Genomic DNA, 14,953 nt, shown 5'->3' on the forward strand with positions numbered 1-14,953 from the left:
CTCAATATATAAAGAGAAATCAATTATGTTGTTTGGTCAATGATCTACATCCATAGTAAGACACCGAAAAATTTTATTATGCAATTGTATACTGTTACATAATTATAAAGGGAGAATAATTCAACTTGCAATTCTTCCTTCCATTTCTCCCTTTGGTGAAAATAAAAATTTCTCAACTAACAAATAAAAATCAAACATGTTTCCATTCTTCCTCTTTTCATATGTGCTAAAAACCGAATGATAGATAAATCTCTTTTGATACTGCACTTGAACAATATACCCACAACAGACATAAGAACCCATAAATCCTTTCTCGATTTGCATCTGATCAATGGTGAAAATCCCTACAGCATGCATAAGAACACATAAATCAGCCATTTGAACCCATATAGCAGGCTTCAGAACCCATAATGCAGACATTTGAACAAAGCGAAATTCACAACATTCCCTCAAATGCTACAAAAGGTCAACAATGATCCTTAACACAACTAATGCCATAGATCAAACCGCACCATAAATTCACAGCATTTCCTTGCTGTAGGGATTAACAACATTTCCACTGAGGCAAACCGCATCAAGACAACTAATGTCATAGATCAAACCGCACCAAGACAGCTAATGTCATAGGGACTGAGACAAACCGCACCAAGACATTTCCACTGAGGAGGGATTAACAATATTTCCACTGAGGAAAATCACTGTATAGCCAAATCCAAACTCCCTTATGTCAAATTACGTCAGTGTATAATTTCAGTGTATAATTTGCCACCACACAAGCCACACCTAAACCAAATCCAGGATCGCCAAAACCACAAAACAGATGCTTAAAACCAAATCCAGGATCACAACTAGCAACCCAAATCCAACAATCAGTTAAAATGCTAAAATATCGGGGCATAGAAAATGAAACATATCTCAACAGACATAAAACCGAAAACTAGAGAATATGCCAGAAGCCACAGGATCCCCAAAACAACTCTCAAGAGGCGTAAAACCAAAAAATCAGAGAAAATTGCAGAAGCCACAGGATCCTCAAAACAACTCTCAACATGCGTAAAACCGAAAAGCCAGAGAAAATGCCAGAAGCCACAGGATCCCCAAAACAACTAATGTCATAGATCTAAACTGGGCAACACCTAAAAACCCTTAATCTCATCATATTTCCCCTGAAAAAGATAAAAATTTTCATTTCATGCATCAACACTGCTCAGAGAGAAGATCAGAGAAGAAAACATCCCACGGCTCACAACTAAGGTAATCAAAAGGATACCTGATGATCAGGAACAAAGATTTCGAAGGAAGAAGGTTTGATCTCCTTTAGGGCGACGAACCAGAAAGGAAACCAGCGAGGGAGGAGGCAAGGGAGATCGAGGGCACCTCCGGAATTTCTAGGGCAACGCGGGACGCGGAGCTCAGACATCGTCGAAGGAGTAAAGGAATTTAACCAACGCGACACAGTGCGGGAGAGGAACGCCAGTGCGAACGTGTTAAACAAACAGGGAGACAACGTTTTCAAAACGTCGCCGCTCCCAATAAGCCGCCCCAAACGGGGCCTTAGTCAATCTCTTATGTGGAGCATCTTTTCCTTTTGTGGGTTGTATTCGAGGGAGTGGTGGTGCTTTGGCTATATCTTCTCTGAGGTGGTGAACGTATGCTCTTTTGATAGCCTTTTCAAACTCTCTCCTCTCCACTTCTCAACCTCGAACTCTACCTTTGTCATCCTGACACTCGACCATTTTCCTTCCAAGAAATTATTACAGCTGTCCGCCTACCTAACTCTCTTCAAGCCCCTCCAACCACCCCAGTGCCGCTGTGGATCACCTACAACCCTTCCCTTCGCTAGCACCCGCCTTTCGTGACTGTTGTCACCTCTTCCAATCATCTCGATCCCTCTAGCCAACCTCCACCATCTTTTGGGTACAATTAGTAGCGTTTGTTGATGTAGTTTTATGTTTGTGCTGTTTTTCTATTCGAGTCATGTTATAACTCTATTTTAATATTAATGAAAGTTTATTTTTTTTTGGTTTCCAATGTTTTCTCTATTAATTTCAGTATCATTTGGTATCAGAGCTAGTACAACCCTAGTCCCATCCTAAAGTCCTCTAACATCTCCCTCTACCCAAGTTAACTCCAACAAATGTTTTCTTGACGATTCCCAACCCCAGCCATGCGACCTCAAAGAGGTATGCCGGACTTCACCCTGGAAGACATTCAACGAGAAATCCGTCTTCTACAGTGGAGACTAGCATAGCTTGATGACAAAAACTAAGAAGAGGTTACTTTCGTCCGTGATCGAGAGAGTCAGAGAGCATACAGGGACAAAAATAATATTAGTGGAATCAGTTTTATTAATGACATCAGACAAGAGGACTGAGACACCCACCCCAAATATCGGACAGATATGACCGAGGTCTTGTCAGGTCGATGCCGCACCAGCAGCACCACAGTTGTGCGAGAAGGGTCATATTACTGTCACTGCACGCCCATTTGAACTGATCGTGGGCTACTTTGAAAGGATTCAATATTTTAAGCGTGGTTCACGACCTCAAGAGGACAGATCTATATGGACATTTGCTAGCAAGCTGGGGAAGACCCTCAAATACCTCAGGCGATAATGCAGTCGCTAGGGGGATCTACGGTGGCTGACAATGAAATGGAAGCTTCGACCTATGAAGTCAAAGCTCTCCCAACCCTAGGAGACCGATTACGGGCGCTTCATTTACGCAGGAAAGACGAATTGTAAAGCTTTGCGGGAGAGTGGGACGGGATCGCTGGACAGCGCGGGGGGGAGGGGATCTTGATCCCGCACGCGGGAACATGAAGCAGATCGCAAACCCTCATGATCCAGGGCTGCCTCACGCACTTTCCACACTTGACTTCTTTTGGAAAGGCTTTCTTCTTGATTCTTCTTACCCTCCCCCTCCCCTTTGTTTTGTAGAAGTAGGAGGCTTATAATTCATGCATAATGCTTTATATCCAATTGATCGATTTCACATGTAAAATTTCTTAAAATTGTTTCGCTTAAATTTCGTGAGATAAGAAATTTGAGTATATCTTAAATTCATCAAAATTTTGCCTGATTACTCATTTTTTTTGGTGTTATATCCGTGGATTGGATGTTGTTATAATACACCTTGAAAATAATCTTTTCCACTCGCATGCTATTGTTAATTAATATCCGAGTTCACATTTTTGTGTTCTTTATTTTCATTTTAAAGCAATGTGATGTGCTTTTTTAAGTTTCTTCTGGTTAAAATTTCCTAAAAATTTCTTTTTTGGAACTTGATTAAAAAATGCAGTGTCTGCTAATCTTTGGTTATACATCATGTTAAGCCACACAGGCTTGATGGTTGAAACTTTTGCAGAATTTGGAATAACTGTAATGTTTTCTTTTTTTACCTGATAGGATAGCGGGAGTAAAGATGAGTACAGCAGTAGAAAGTCAAGAAGATCTTCAAAGAAATAGACTACCAAAGAAAACTGTGATGGATAGAAAGTTTGCATTGATCATACTGGTCAGATTCCTTGACATTCAAAGGCCATCTACTTTTCAGGCGACTATGTTTATATTTAGTCTTCTTTATTACTGTGAACTAATTCATAGTTTGCTAAATGCATGCTCGGGAGTGTCACACTCATTTGATGTGCATTTTCAGGATGTAGATGTTAATGGTATCATGAGCTCTCTTTCGTGATTATGGTCAGGCATATGAACACTTTACTGCATTTTGTTTTAAACTGTCGGCATTATAATGTCTTGATTTGCTACCTGATTCATTCATATGGTTAATTCACCGCTGAAACCTAGTTGTTAATGTAGACGTGGCAGATTCTTTGATCTTGAATTTTGCGTCTGTTTAGCATGCACCCTTGAAACTGTGACTGGAAGACGCTCAAATTAGATACTTTAACTTCTTACAAAAAATAAGTTACTCTTTTTTCTTTTAATCAACTTCATCATTGAGTGTTATGTATTGTTCATATCCAGTGAGAATCCTTGTCATACTTTTTGGTTCATACTCATCATGGACTTTGTAGGAACTTGTTAATCCTATTATCTCTTGCTTTATTGTAATATTTTTCCTTGGTCGTATTTGGTACATTTTGCGGAGAGGAGAAAAACAAGTCCCAAAATAATCACATTTAACATAGAGGAACTACATGTGAAGGCGCACAGCTAGAGGCAGCAGAGAACAACCAAATAAGACACTAGGATGTTCACGACAGGGACCACAAAAAGATCAAACCAGCCTTAAGATTAAACTCACGGACAGAGACAATAAAAGAAAGCCACCATAGATATTGCCATTTTGATATACATAAGAGAGTGAATGGAAAAGCTCTTATAGATCATTAGAACTAAAACTCTTTTCATCATATGAGACATGATAGTGAGTCAGTTAACTTGTATCAAACATCCCCACATAGAGGTAGACATTGAAATTCATGAATTATTGGATGACAAATTTGATTACCAATAAAAATCTCAAAAGGAACGTCATATCAAGAATTTCCAACCCAACCGAGCCCAACAAAGGGGCAAGATAGGAAACCGTGGCCAGTCAGCCCGAGCCCATGAAGAAGAGCAAAACAGAGAACCACAACAGGCATACCCGAGCCCACAAGGTGGGACAAAAATAAAACATGGTTTCAAAGGGAGCTAGCAGATAAGCTTTTAAGCTAAACCAATTCCCTGTTTCAAATTCGATTAATCTCGATATAAAGGCTAGAGAAAAGGATATAGTTTAAGCCAAAATCTCACCGACCAAGTGGGGAAAAACAAATCAGCATTTCCAGCAGGAAGCAGGAATTCAACTTAAATAAGCTAAAATCGAGACCAACATAGGGGTAATCCGAGCCTAACATAGGGGCAACAAAAATAAAAAGGTCATGACAGATAAACAAAGCTCAACAAAAGGAGTATATCAGCCAATTCTTATGCAAAAATCAAGCCCAATCCGCAGGCCAAATCGAGCCCACTAGAAAGGCAAAATAGAGCCATACATCTCAACTAGTATTCAATTCAAAATGAAGCAAAAAAAAAAAAAAAGAAACCTTTCCAAATGGGTCAAAACAAAATACAATTTCCAGTTAACATGAAGCCAAAACCGAACCATCACATGGGCAAACCGAGCCCAACATAAGGACAAAAAGAGAATATTTTTATCAATAATTCCCATCTAACAGAGCCAAAACCGAGCCCTTCAAATGGGTCAAAAACAGAGAAAATTTCCCCTTGGAACCTGATATCTCAAAGTATTGTGCCAGCGTTTGTTTCAAATAAGAATAAATGACAAGAAACATATAAGTATGCAAGAATCTTTAGAGCCAATATGTCATCCATCTTTGAAACTAATTCCGACATCCACTTAGATAAGTATAAAAAAAAGAAAACTTCAACTTTGCATTTTCTTCCTAACATGTATTCCATAGAACAAAAACTAAAACTTCCATAACATGCATTTCATGTATCTTGAGCAGAAAAAGAAAAGAAGGCAACCGTATCGTGCTACATTTTGTTTTTTCTAGAAACTTTTTCATGCTTAAATTTCAGAACAAGCCCAAATCTTGCTTTCACATGCTTTAGAAGAGAAAATAAATATTTTTTGATGTCATCCGAAATAGTGCAGAATAGAAAAAAAGAAGGGGAATACCTTTTTAATGCAGACTTAAAGCAAAAACTATAAGACAGATTCAAGAAAATCACTTCCACAACAATCTTCTTCCTAAAAGCTTCGAGAGACAGCAAATAAGAAATCATTCAAACTCCCAGCCCTCCCAGCACATAAGAATCTACCCTAGAGAGGACTTCGGCAAAGCTTCCCTTCTTAAAAGCTTCAGAAAACAACAACCCATGAATGCTTTGAACTCCCAACGCCCAAGAACCTAGTTAGGAAGAAATTTCGGTAGAACTTCTCCACCTAAAGCCTCAGACAGTAAAAACTCCAGCCTCCCTTTCTCTCAAAAAATTTTCAACAACCCAAAATAGTACACTAAGAAGCTATTTTATGGGTAGAGCAGAGAAAGGGACAGCCACCAACCAGCCTCACTGGTAAGCGAATCAAACGACGATGCAATAATCGCCACAGTAAAGAGGGAGACAGTAGAACTTCGAGAAGAAGAAGAGTTGGCCAGATCGGCCCTTGCAATTGGAAATCCAAAAGGTCGAGCGACCACGTGAAGAAGGGGAAGAGTCGAGAGGGGGGGAGAGCTCGCCGCGTGGATCAGCCATGGAACCTAGGGCACGCGAGAGGGGTGAGCCAAGCGACTGATCGAGCCACGGGATGGGTTAAATGTGCGGGTAGAGGGTTTAGGGTTTAAAAAAAAATTTAAATAAACAATGAAATAAATATAAAAGTATTTAATATTTTAAAAATAAAAATTGATTTATGCATTTTCATTCGTGTGTCAGATTGTAAAAAAAATTGAACATTCTCTTTAAATAATTTTGACGTTCCGGACGTGCTGGCGCGTTCCGTTTCATCGCTAGATGTCGTTTTGACAAATTCATCGATTTACGTGCAATTTGCCCTTGTGCGGATTTATGACAATATGGGTGTCTTTCCTAGCTAAAATTGGTGTCCCGGACGCGTTGACGCAACCTATTTTGTTGTCGGAGGTCGTCCGGAGAAGTTTGCATTTTTACCTATGTTGTAGGCTCAATTTAAGTCTCTTGTTGTGCAACTTAGTGAATTTTGTGCATTTTGTGTGTGTGTTATGATAAAATCCTGAAGAAGTTTTCCAAAGGCTTGAGGTCCTATTGAGAACTTCTCCTTGAGTCTCTACATGATAGTCCTTTACCACTCGACCATAGGACGATAGTTTTGAGATCATCAATGCGAGACATCATAAGAGAGAGAAATAGGTGGTGGCTGAAATTTCTAAAAAAGGGTGGGTCCCAGTTCTAGTTTTTTAATATAGTCAATAGGAACCTCTAGAACTAGACCCTAAGATCCTAAGGAAAAAAGTAATGATCTCAAAATGAGGTCAACAGACACATGTATGAGCAATTAAATTTTTCTATCTATATGTTGGAAAAGAATCTGCTTAAACGAATTTAGAAAGGAGAGATCTTCCATGTCTTCAATCTGTGCCTCCAAGTGCTGGAATCCTTAGCTTCTTGGAGAGAGGTGATGATAATTTTGTTGTCACTTTCATTTATAATCCCACTGACCTCATACATCCATTGTTCGATGTAGTGACAAATAGACAAGATGTGGAGCGCTGCCCAATGCTCAATGGGCATTCCGGTCAATGTTTTTCCATATGTTGCTTGCATGCATTACCATATTTATTTTTTATTTGTTTATGTATAAATTGATTTAAATATCATGGTTATTTTTTACAATTTTTATGTTGACCTTCATTGTCTTTTAAAATCTATGCATTCTGTTGTTTTTGTGTTTGATATAGGTTTTAGGAGATATGTGACCATGCATGCCAAATTAATGCAATGAAATATTAGAGAAGATTCTTAACAAGTGGAGCAAGCATTTTCGATTTATGCTGCCAATCCTAAATTCTGCTGTTGTCATAACACAAAGTTCGACATCGTTTTAGAATTCCTAGGAGGTGGAGGCGGATTGCGATAAATGTCGGGGATGTTTGAAGAATAGTGAAGAAAAACCTAAGAATTTACAAGGATTGGAGGAAAATCTAGCATTGCTAATGTCAGGCTGATAAGAATGCGGAGAAATACACAACACTTTCAGTAAGGTATGGATGATAGGAAAGATGATCCACCTCCTCTCTTTAAGATACAATTTCACCACTGGAAGATATATAGATTAGTCTCCAAATAACATAACCAAAAGCAAAAATCCCTCGTACCTGTCCACACAAAATATTTATAATAGAACTCCCAAAGAAATCAAAATCATAATTAAAGCAAGTAAACATAAGCCCTGAAAACATAAGCCCTAAAAAAGCATGCCAACCCGTTAGGGTTTAGAAAAACTTGAACTGAACTAGTTCAGATCCTCCCAAATAGCCCTGTGAGAAACATCCCGGGTTTGCTCTAGCTGAGCGGGATGTTGCACGCATGCATAAATGTTGTCATGACAACTATCGTTTTGAAATTTGAATTTGACATGTTTATGATTCAAACTTAGATATTGTACGTTAAATTTTTGTTTTAATTTTTGATTGTTATGAGTTTTGTTGTTTAATACTGTCATCGTCGCTCCAAGCCCGAATGTGAAAAGTGGAGAGTTGTGTAACGTCGTCGACAACCACAATAAAACTTGTTGAAAAAATCATAATATGAATCCTTTTAATCATTGTGTAAGTGTTAGGTCATCCCCTGAAAGCGACGTGCTATATTGTCTGAATACAGTGAAAAGTGTGTTGTTTAATACTGTCATCGCCGCTCTCAAGCCCAAATGTGAAAAGTGGAGGGTTGTGTAAGGTAGTCGACATCCAGCATAGAACTTGTCGAAAAAATCATGACATGAATTCTTTTAATCATTGTGTAAGTGCTAGGTCATCCCATGGAAGCGATACAGTGAAAAGTGTGCAAGGGTCGCTACACCGATGCTCGGATGTAATGTTAAATAAGCAAGGGTTCTCATATTACGGATGGATACAGGTAAATAAGTTAGTCCATGAAAATAATACTAGGACATGATCATAGAATATAGGTGCTCTTACTGGTAAATTAATGAAATTGTTTGATATTATGATTCATAGAAAGATAAATATCTTATGTGTTAAGAAACTAAATTTGTTGGAGAAAAGACTAAGAAGATGATAACTTAGGTTTTAAACTTTGGTATTCAGGTAAGAGTCACACTAGAAATAGTGTAGGTGTAATTATAGATAAGAGTTTGAAATATAATGTTGTAAAAATTAATAGAGTTGGAGATAGAATTGTAGCTCTTCAAATTATTGTTGATACTAAGATTTTTAATATTATAAGTGCTTATGTTGTTTGAGTAGGTTTAGATATAAGTTCTAAAGATAAATTCTGGAATGACTTAGAAGACTTAATACAAATGATACCTCTTGAAGTAATTTTTTTTTGGAGAAAATTTAAATGAGCATGTTTGTAGTGGTAGAAGATTATAGAAATATTTATGGTGGCTACGGTTTTCTAGTGATTAATGATGATGATAGAGCTATATTGGATTTTGCTTTAGTGTATACTTTTGTTATTGCTAATACTTTATTCAAAAAAAAAGAGATGAGGGTATTATTAATTATAAGAATGGATTTATTAAAATACGAATTGATTATTTTTTTATGAGAGTAAGAGATCGTCGAGAATGTATAGATTGTAAGTTCATTCCAAGTGAGGATTCAAGTACTCATTATTGATTATTAGTTCTAAATTTTAAGATGAAGAGTGGTAAAATAAAAAATACTATGAATCGTCGTAGAATTAGACGAGGGTACCTAAAAGACAAATAAAATTATTTTTATCAGTAAAAGTTAAGATTTCAAATTTTTGAATGTTCATGAAGAAGCAAATTCTATGTGTCTTATAATAAAAACTATAAAATAAGTGACAAAAGTTGTATATAGAGAATCAAAAGAAAAAGTTTCTATAAATAAAAATAGTTGGTGACAGAATAATAATGTGCAAGAAAAGATAAAATATAAGAAGTTATAAAAATTAGTTTAAATGTAAAGACTTAAAGAACTGAGAAAAATATTAAATGTCCCGTAGAAAGTTTAAGAGAATAATCTGTGGCACTAAAAATTTTATTTTTAATTATCTTTATAATAACTTATATATTAAGGAGGATGAAAAATATATGTATAAACTAGCCAAACAAAGAGAGAAGAAAAGTAAAGACTTAACTCAAGTAAAGTGTATTAAACATGAAAATAAAAAAAATACTTTTCATAGAAAAAGATATTTAAAATAGGTGGGTGAGTTATTTTGATAAACTTTTTAATGAAGTTTCAAAAAATACGATCGACCATTGTGATCTTAATATCGTTAATAATAATAATTTATTTCATTTTTATTGTGAAGTTGAAGAGGGTGGAAAGTCTGTAGGACCTGGTGATATACCAATTGAAGTGTGGAAATATTTAGGAGATTGTGAGTTACTTGACAAACTAAACTTTTTAATATTATCTTAAAAACTAAAAAGATGCCCGAGAAGTGGAGGAAGAGTATTTTGGTCTTCATTTTTAAGAATAAAGGGGATGCACAAGAGTGTGCAAATTATAGGGAAATTATGTTGATGTGTCATACTTTAGAATTATGGGAGAGGGTAATTGAACATGTATTACAATAACTTCTCATAATCAATTTAGATTTATGCCATTTAGGTCTACTATGGAAGCTATACATTTATTGAGAGGTTTGATGGAGAAGTTCAGACATAATAATGAGGATCTACAAATGATATTATTGATTTAGGAAAAGGATAAGGTTCCAAGAGATATTCATTGGAGAGTTTTTGAGAAGAAAGATGTTGATATGACTTATGTGCAAGTCATTAAAGATTTGTATACAAGAACTGTTACCTGTGTTCAAACAGAAGGATTGACCAATTATTTTGCTATTTCTGTTGGTTTACATTAGGGATCGGCTTTAAGCCCATATCCTTTTTGCTTTAGTTATGGATGGTCTTGTTCGACAATTACAGGAGGATGTACATTTTGCTAATGATATCATTCTCGTGGATAAGACAAGAGCATACGCTCAGGAAAAACTTGAATTATAGAGGTCTACTATGGAGTTTAAAGGCCTTCGTTTGAGTAGAACTAAAACTGAATACATGGAATATAATTTTAATAATACTAGCTCTATTGACAGAAATGTAACTATGGCGATCAAATTATTAAAAGGTGTGAACGCTTAGATAATCTCGGGTCTATTGCTCAAAGTGATGATGATATTGATGGGGATGCTATTAGTAGAATTCAAGTTGGTTGGTTGAAGTGGAGGAATGCTTCAGACTTATTGTGTGATAGAAATGTACCGCTTAGACTGAAAGGAAAATTTTATAAATTGGTGGTGAAACTTGTAATGCTCTATGGCGCTGAATGTTGGCCTTTAAATGGGAAGCATAAAACTAAGTAAAGGGTTTCCAAGATGAGAATGATTAGGTAAATGAGTGGCTTTACACTTAGAGACAAAATGCGAAATGAATGTATCCGTGATAGGGTTGGTGTAGCCGGAAATGAATGTATCCGTGATAGGGTTGGTGTAGCTCCAGTGACGGACAAAATTAGAGATTCGTCTTAAATAATTTTGTCACTCTAAACATCGGGCATCTGTTGATCCGATTAAATTAGTAGATGTTTTAGATTTGATTTATGTTAAGGCAGAGGTAGTCCTTGGATGACTTGGACATATTGTATAAAAAGTAATCTTAATTTATTAGAATTAAATGAAAAAATTAAATGAAAATATGAATATGACACTAAATAGGATGCAATGGAGAAAAAAAGATTCATGTAGCCAACCCCACTTAGTAGGATATAGGTTTTGTTGTTCTTTTATCAGTTGTGTTGGTTAAACGTCGACTATATGATGACCTTGTTCGAAGAGTTGATGTTTTGACTTATGCTAAGAAAGTTAGAAGTTTCCATGAAAAGATTTGAGCATGTTCTGTGAAAACTGATTTTAATTTATTAAACTTACATGAAAATATGACACTCATTAAGGAAATAAAGAAAAATGATTTGTCACAACTCTACTTGGGACTCAGAATTAATTAAGGAGGGAAGAGACAATCGGACAGTGATTACAGTGGGACAACAAGAATTTTATTCTTTTTTTATCATTAATAGTTCATAACTCATTAAATTGAAAGTGTCACTAAAGAAAACAAACTAAAGTAATATAATTAACTTTTTTACTTCAACTCAAGTTCTCATATTTTATATAAATTCTCTTCTATTATTTATTTTTTAATAAAAATTTTAAGCATGTAATGTTAATAAAAAATAACAGTAAGCTGAAAAGGCCAGTGAGTACATCTGCATCTAAATTATAATAACATAACAAAAAATTAACAATATGTTGCTACTCATAAATATGATAAATCAATATATATTTATATATATATAAATGGCGTCATTTTCTACATCGCTCAGCTATGCTAGGGTTTTGCTTCATGTCGAACCCTAGCAACTGTTACAGCTTTGCTGCTTCTTTTTCAGCGTCTCCGCGCCTGATTCCGTTTCGTCTCCTCGTCTTCCGGTCTCGCGAGTTTTTTCCGGCTCAGAGACGCGGCTCGTCTCCCGTCTTCCCGTCTCACGAGCTTTTCCGGCTCGGGAGTTCCCGGCTCTGCGGCTCTTCTGCAGATCGTCTTTCCGTCTCTTGGGTACAACTCGCGAGTTCTGCAGCTCGTCTTCCCGTCTCGTGGGTACAACTCGTGATTTTTTACGGCTCTTTTGCCGCTCGTCTCGTCTTACAGCGTGTTCTCCTTTTTAGCTTCGGTTGTTTCAACGTGATTTTTCTCATGTTTATCAGTGATGCCTTCTTCTTTGTTCTTAATGCCGCTCCTCTATTTTTCAGGATTGCTTCGGTCTGATCGTATGCAGTTGCTCTTGCGGGTGTCCACTCCTCAGGTACACTTAAATATTCGCTTTCCCTCTTTCGTTTGAGTTGGCCGAGGAGATCAAGAAACCTGGTAGGAAGAATGAGAAACATGCCATCTTTTTTACAGAAGTTGAAGGTATTCAACTTGCGTCCTCCTGTTGTCTGAATTTGGTTGAGAAATTTCTATATGGTCATCCCAAAATAGAGCTTATTCACAAAGAATTTGAACATATGCACCTTGTTAGAGAGAGAAAAATTGGACTATTAGATGAGAGGCAGTCTGATTCAAATTAATAATGAAGAAGATTACTCACGCTTATTTGCTAGAAGAATAATCTGGATTGATAACAAAGTAATGGAGATTTTGAAATAGTCTGTGGATTTTGACCCACAGACGGAATCACCAATCATTCCAATTTGGATTTCGCCTCCCCGGTCTCAAATTTCATTATTTTTCTAAAAAAAATATCGTACTCTATTGCCTCAACTTATGATAAGTCACTCATGAAAGACATTCTTACTTTTAATCTTTCCCGTCCATCTGAAGTCAGAGTACTTGTTGAAAGAGACATTACTTCTTCCGCTTCTGAGGAAATCTGGTTGGACATATAACATCATGGATATTGGCAGAAGGTAGAGATTAAGTTTTTTTCTTTGTATTGTTTGAACTGTCGTATGTTCGACCACTCCAGTTCTCATGCCATCATCTACACCCATACCTCAGACCAAAAAAGCAAGTGCTCTCATAGAGACAGTGATTTCATCTCCTCCTGATCAGCTCCAAGTTATTGACACACTTGATCATGAAAATGATACACCTGAAGACGTCATTATCCCCGCAGGTAACATGTCAACCATTCAGTATCCACACAATGATTTAGCTCCCCCGTTGTTGGAACCTTCTATCGTGAAGACGAGGGAGATTCTTCAGACTCCACCTACCCTAAAATCTATGACTGATATTACAGGTGGAAATACTTTTATTGTTTCACTACCGCCTCATCAGGTCCAGAAAAATGTCAATTGCTCAGACTCATGGGGATCATGATATGTAACGACCTACACCTGTCTGACCACCTTTGGACCAATTTTTTGATGGACGATACTTTGGTTACTTCGGGTAATGATACACAATTTAACAATTTGTTAGTCGGCTCCCTTCCGAGAACTAGAGGCAGAAGGAGGACTAAAGTGGGGCGTCCTAATTTCTAATTATCTTATTTGTAACTAAGATGACTACAATAACTTTCAATTCATAAATTAAGATCCTTAATTTAAAATTTAAATCCATAATCTGTCACGACCTGGCTTGGGGTTTAAAATTAATGAAAGCGGAAGCAAATGACCAGACGGTGAAATTAAGTTTTCAATTATTCAATTTCCATCATTGACACTTAATATTTAAATATTAAATAGCTAATAAAAGATATTTTAATTAACAAATAAAAGTTTACCGTTATGATTGTTGAATTTGCATTTTATACACATCAGCTCTTCTAGTATTTTTCTTGTTCAAAGATTTAGAACCCGAAAAATTATTAAAACAACTTACCAAGTTGTCTAATAACCATGTAGAGAAATCACATATTTAAACTATAGTAGCACAAAGAAAAGAGAAGTTTTCATGATGGTCTTTTATATTTCAGTATAAAAAATCTTATGATATCCTAATGTATGTGTTTATAACATTTGCTCAATGGAAATAACTTAAAAATCAATATGTGTTAACTTTAGTGTACTCTGAACATTTAATCTTTAACTTCTTTTACTTCGTACTATTAACATTAAAATGTCTTAAGAGCACCATCAAAACAAAACCCAATATACCCTTGACTGATATTATTCTGTCGTAATAGTAGTTCGCGATCAAAATTATATGATTGTTCAAGGTGGAAAGGTGTCTACTCGCCCCTAACTAATATTCTCTTGTCGGTACAACGGTTGACGGTCTAAATATCATAAATATCTGAGGTGGTAGGAAATCATCTAAGCTCGCGTGTACATTGACTTACCCTGTCTATATCATAAGGGAGTGACCTCTTTCATGCACATACAAATAATCATATATATAATATTTTCATTTTGACTCATCAAGACATATATTACTTTCATTTGAGTTAACTTTTGCTTATCTTCCAAAAATAATGCAACTCTACTAGAACTAATATCATGTGATAATGCGATGGATGCGCCTTTACTGATATTGTATGATCTAAACCTTTTCTTTGATATCACTTTTTTCGTGGCTCGATTCGGGTTTTGGAATTAACCAAGACCGGAACAGACGGTTGGATGGTGAACTTAAGTTTTCAATTGTTCTATTTTTATCACTAATAGTTTAATATCCAAATTTTAATTTAAAAAGACACTAAAGAAAATATTTTAATTAACAAATGGAAGTTTACATCCTTAATTATTGATCTCGTCTTCTGTACACATTAGTTCCTC

The 14,953-nt window shown here is 36.1% G+C and overlaps 1 protein-coding gene across 5 annotated transcripts in view; it reads left to right on the forward strand.

The window, feature by feature from the left end:
* The window catches only part of LOC110039005 (kinesin light chain 4), a 121,311-nt gene that overhangs the window by 88,529 nt on the left and 17,829 nt on the right, over positions 1-14,953 (forward strand). For 4 of the 5 annotated variants that reach the window (XM_020743938.1, XM_020743940.1, XM_020743941.1 and 1 more), the window contains one exon: positions 3,407-3,515. In XM_020743938.1, the coding sequence (XP_020599597.1) occupies positions 3,407-3,515 (109 nt within the window). Of the gene's footprint in view, positions 1-3,406; positions 3,516-3,656; positions 3,701-14,953 lie in introns of all 5 variants that reach the window. The other variant, XM_020743942.1, reaches the window with a different exon arrangement.

Source organism: Phalaenopsis equestris, unplaced genomic scaffold, assembly GCF_001263595.1.
Source record: "Phalaenopsis equestris unplaced genomic scaffold, ASM126359v1 Scaffold234734, whole genome shotgun sequence".
NCBI classification, from domain to species: Eukaryota; Viridiplantae; Streptophyta; class Magnoliopsida; order Asparagales; family Orchidaceae; genus Phalaenopsis; species Phalaenopsis equestris.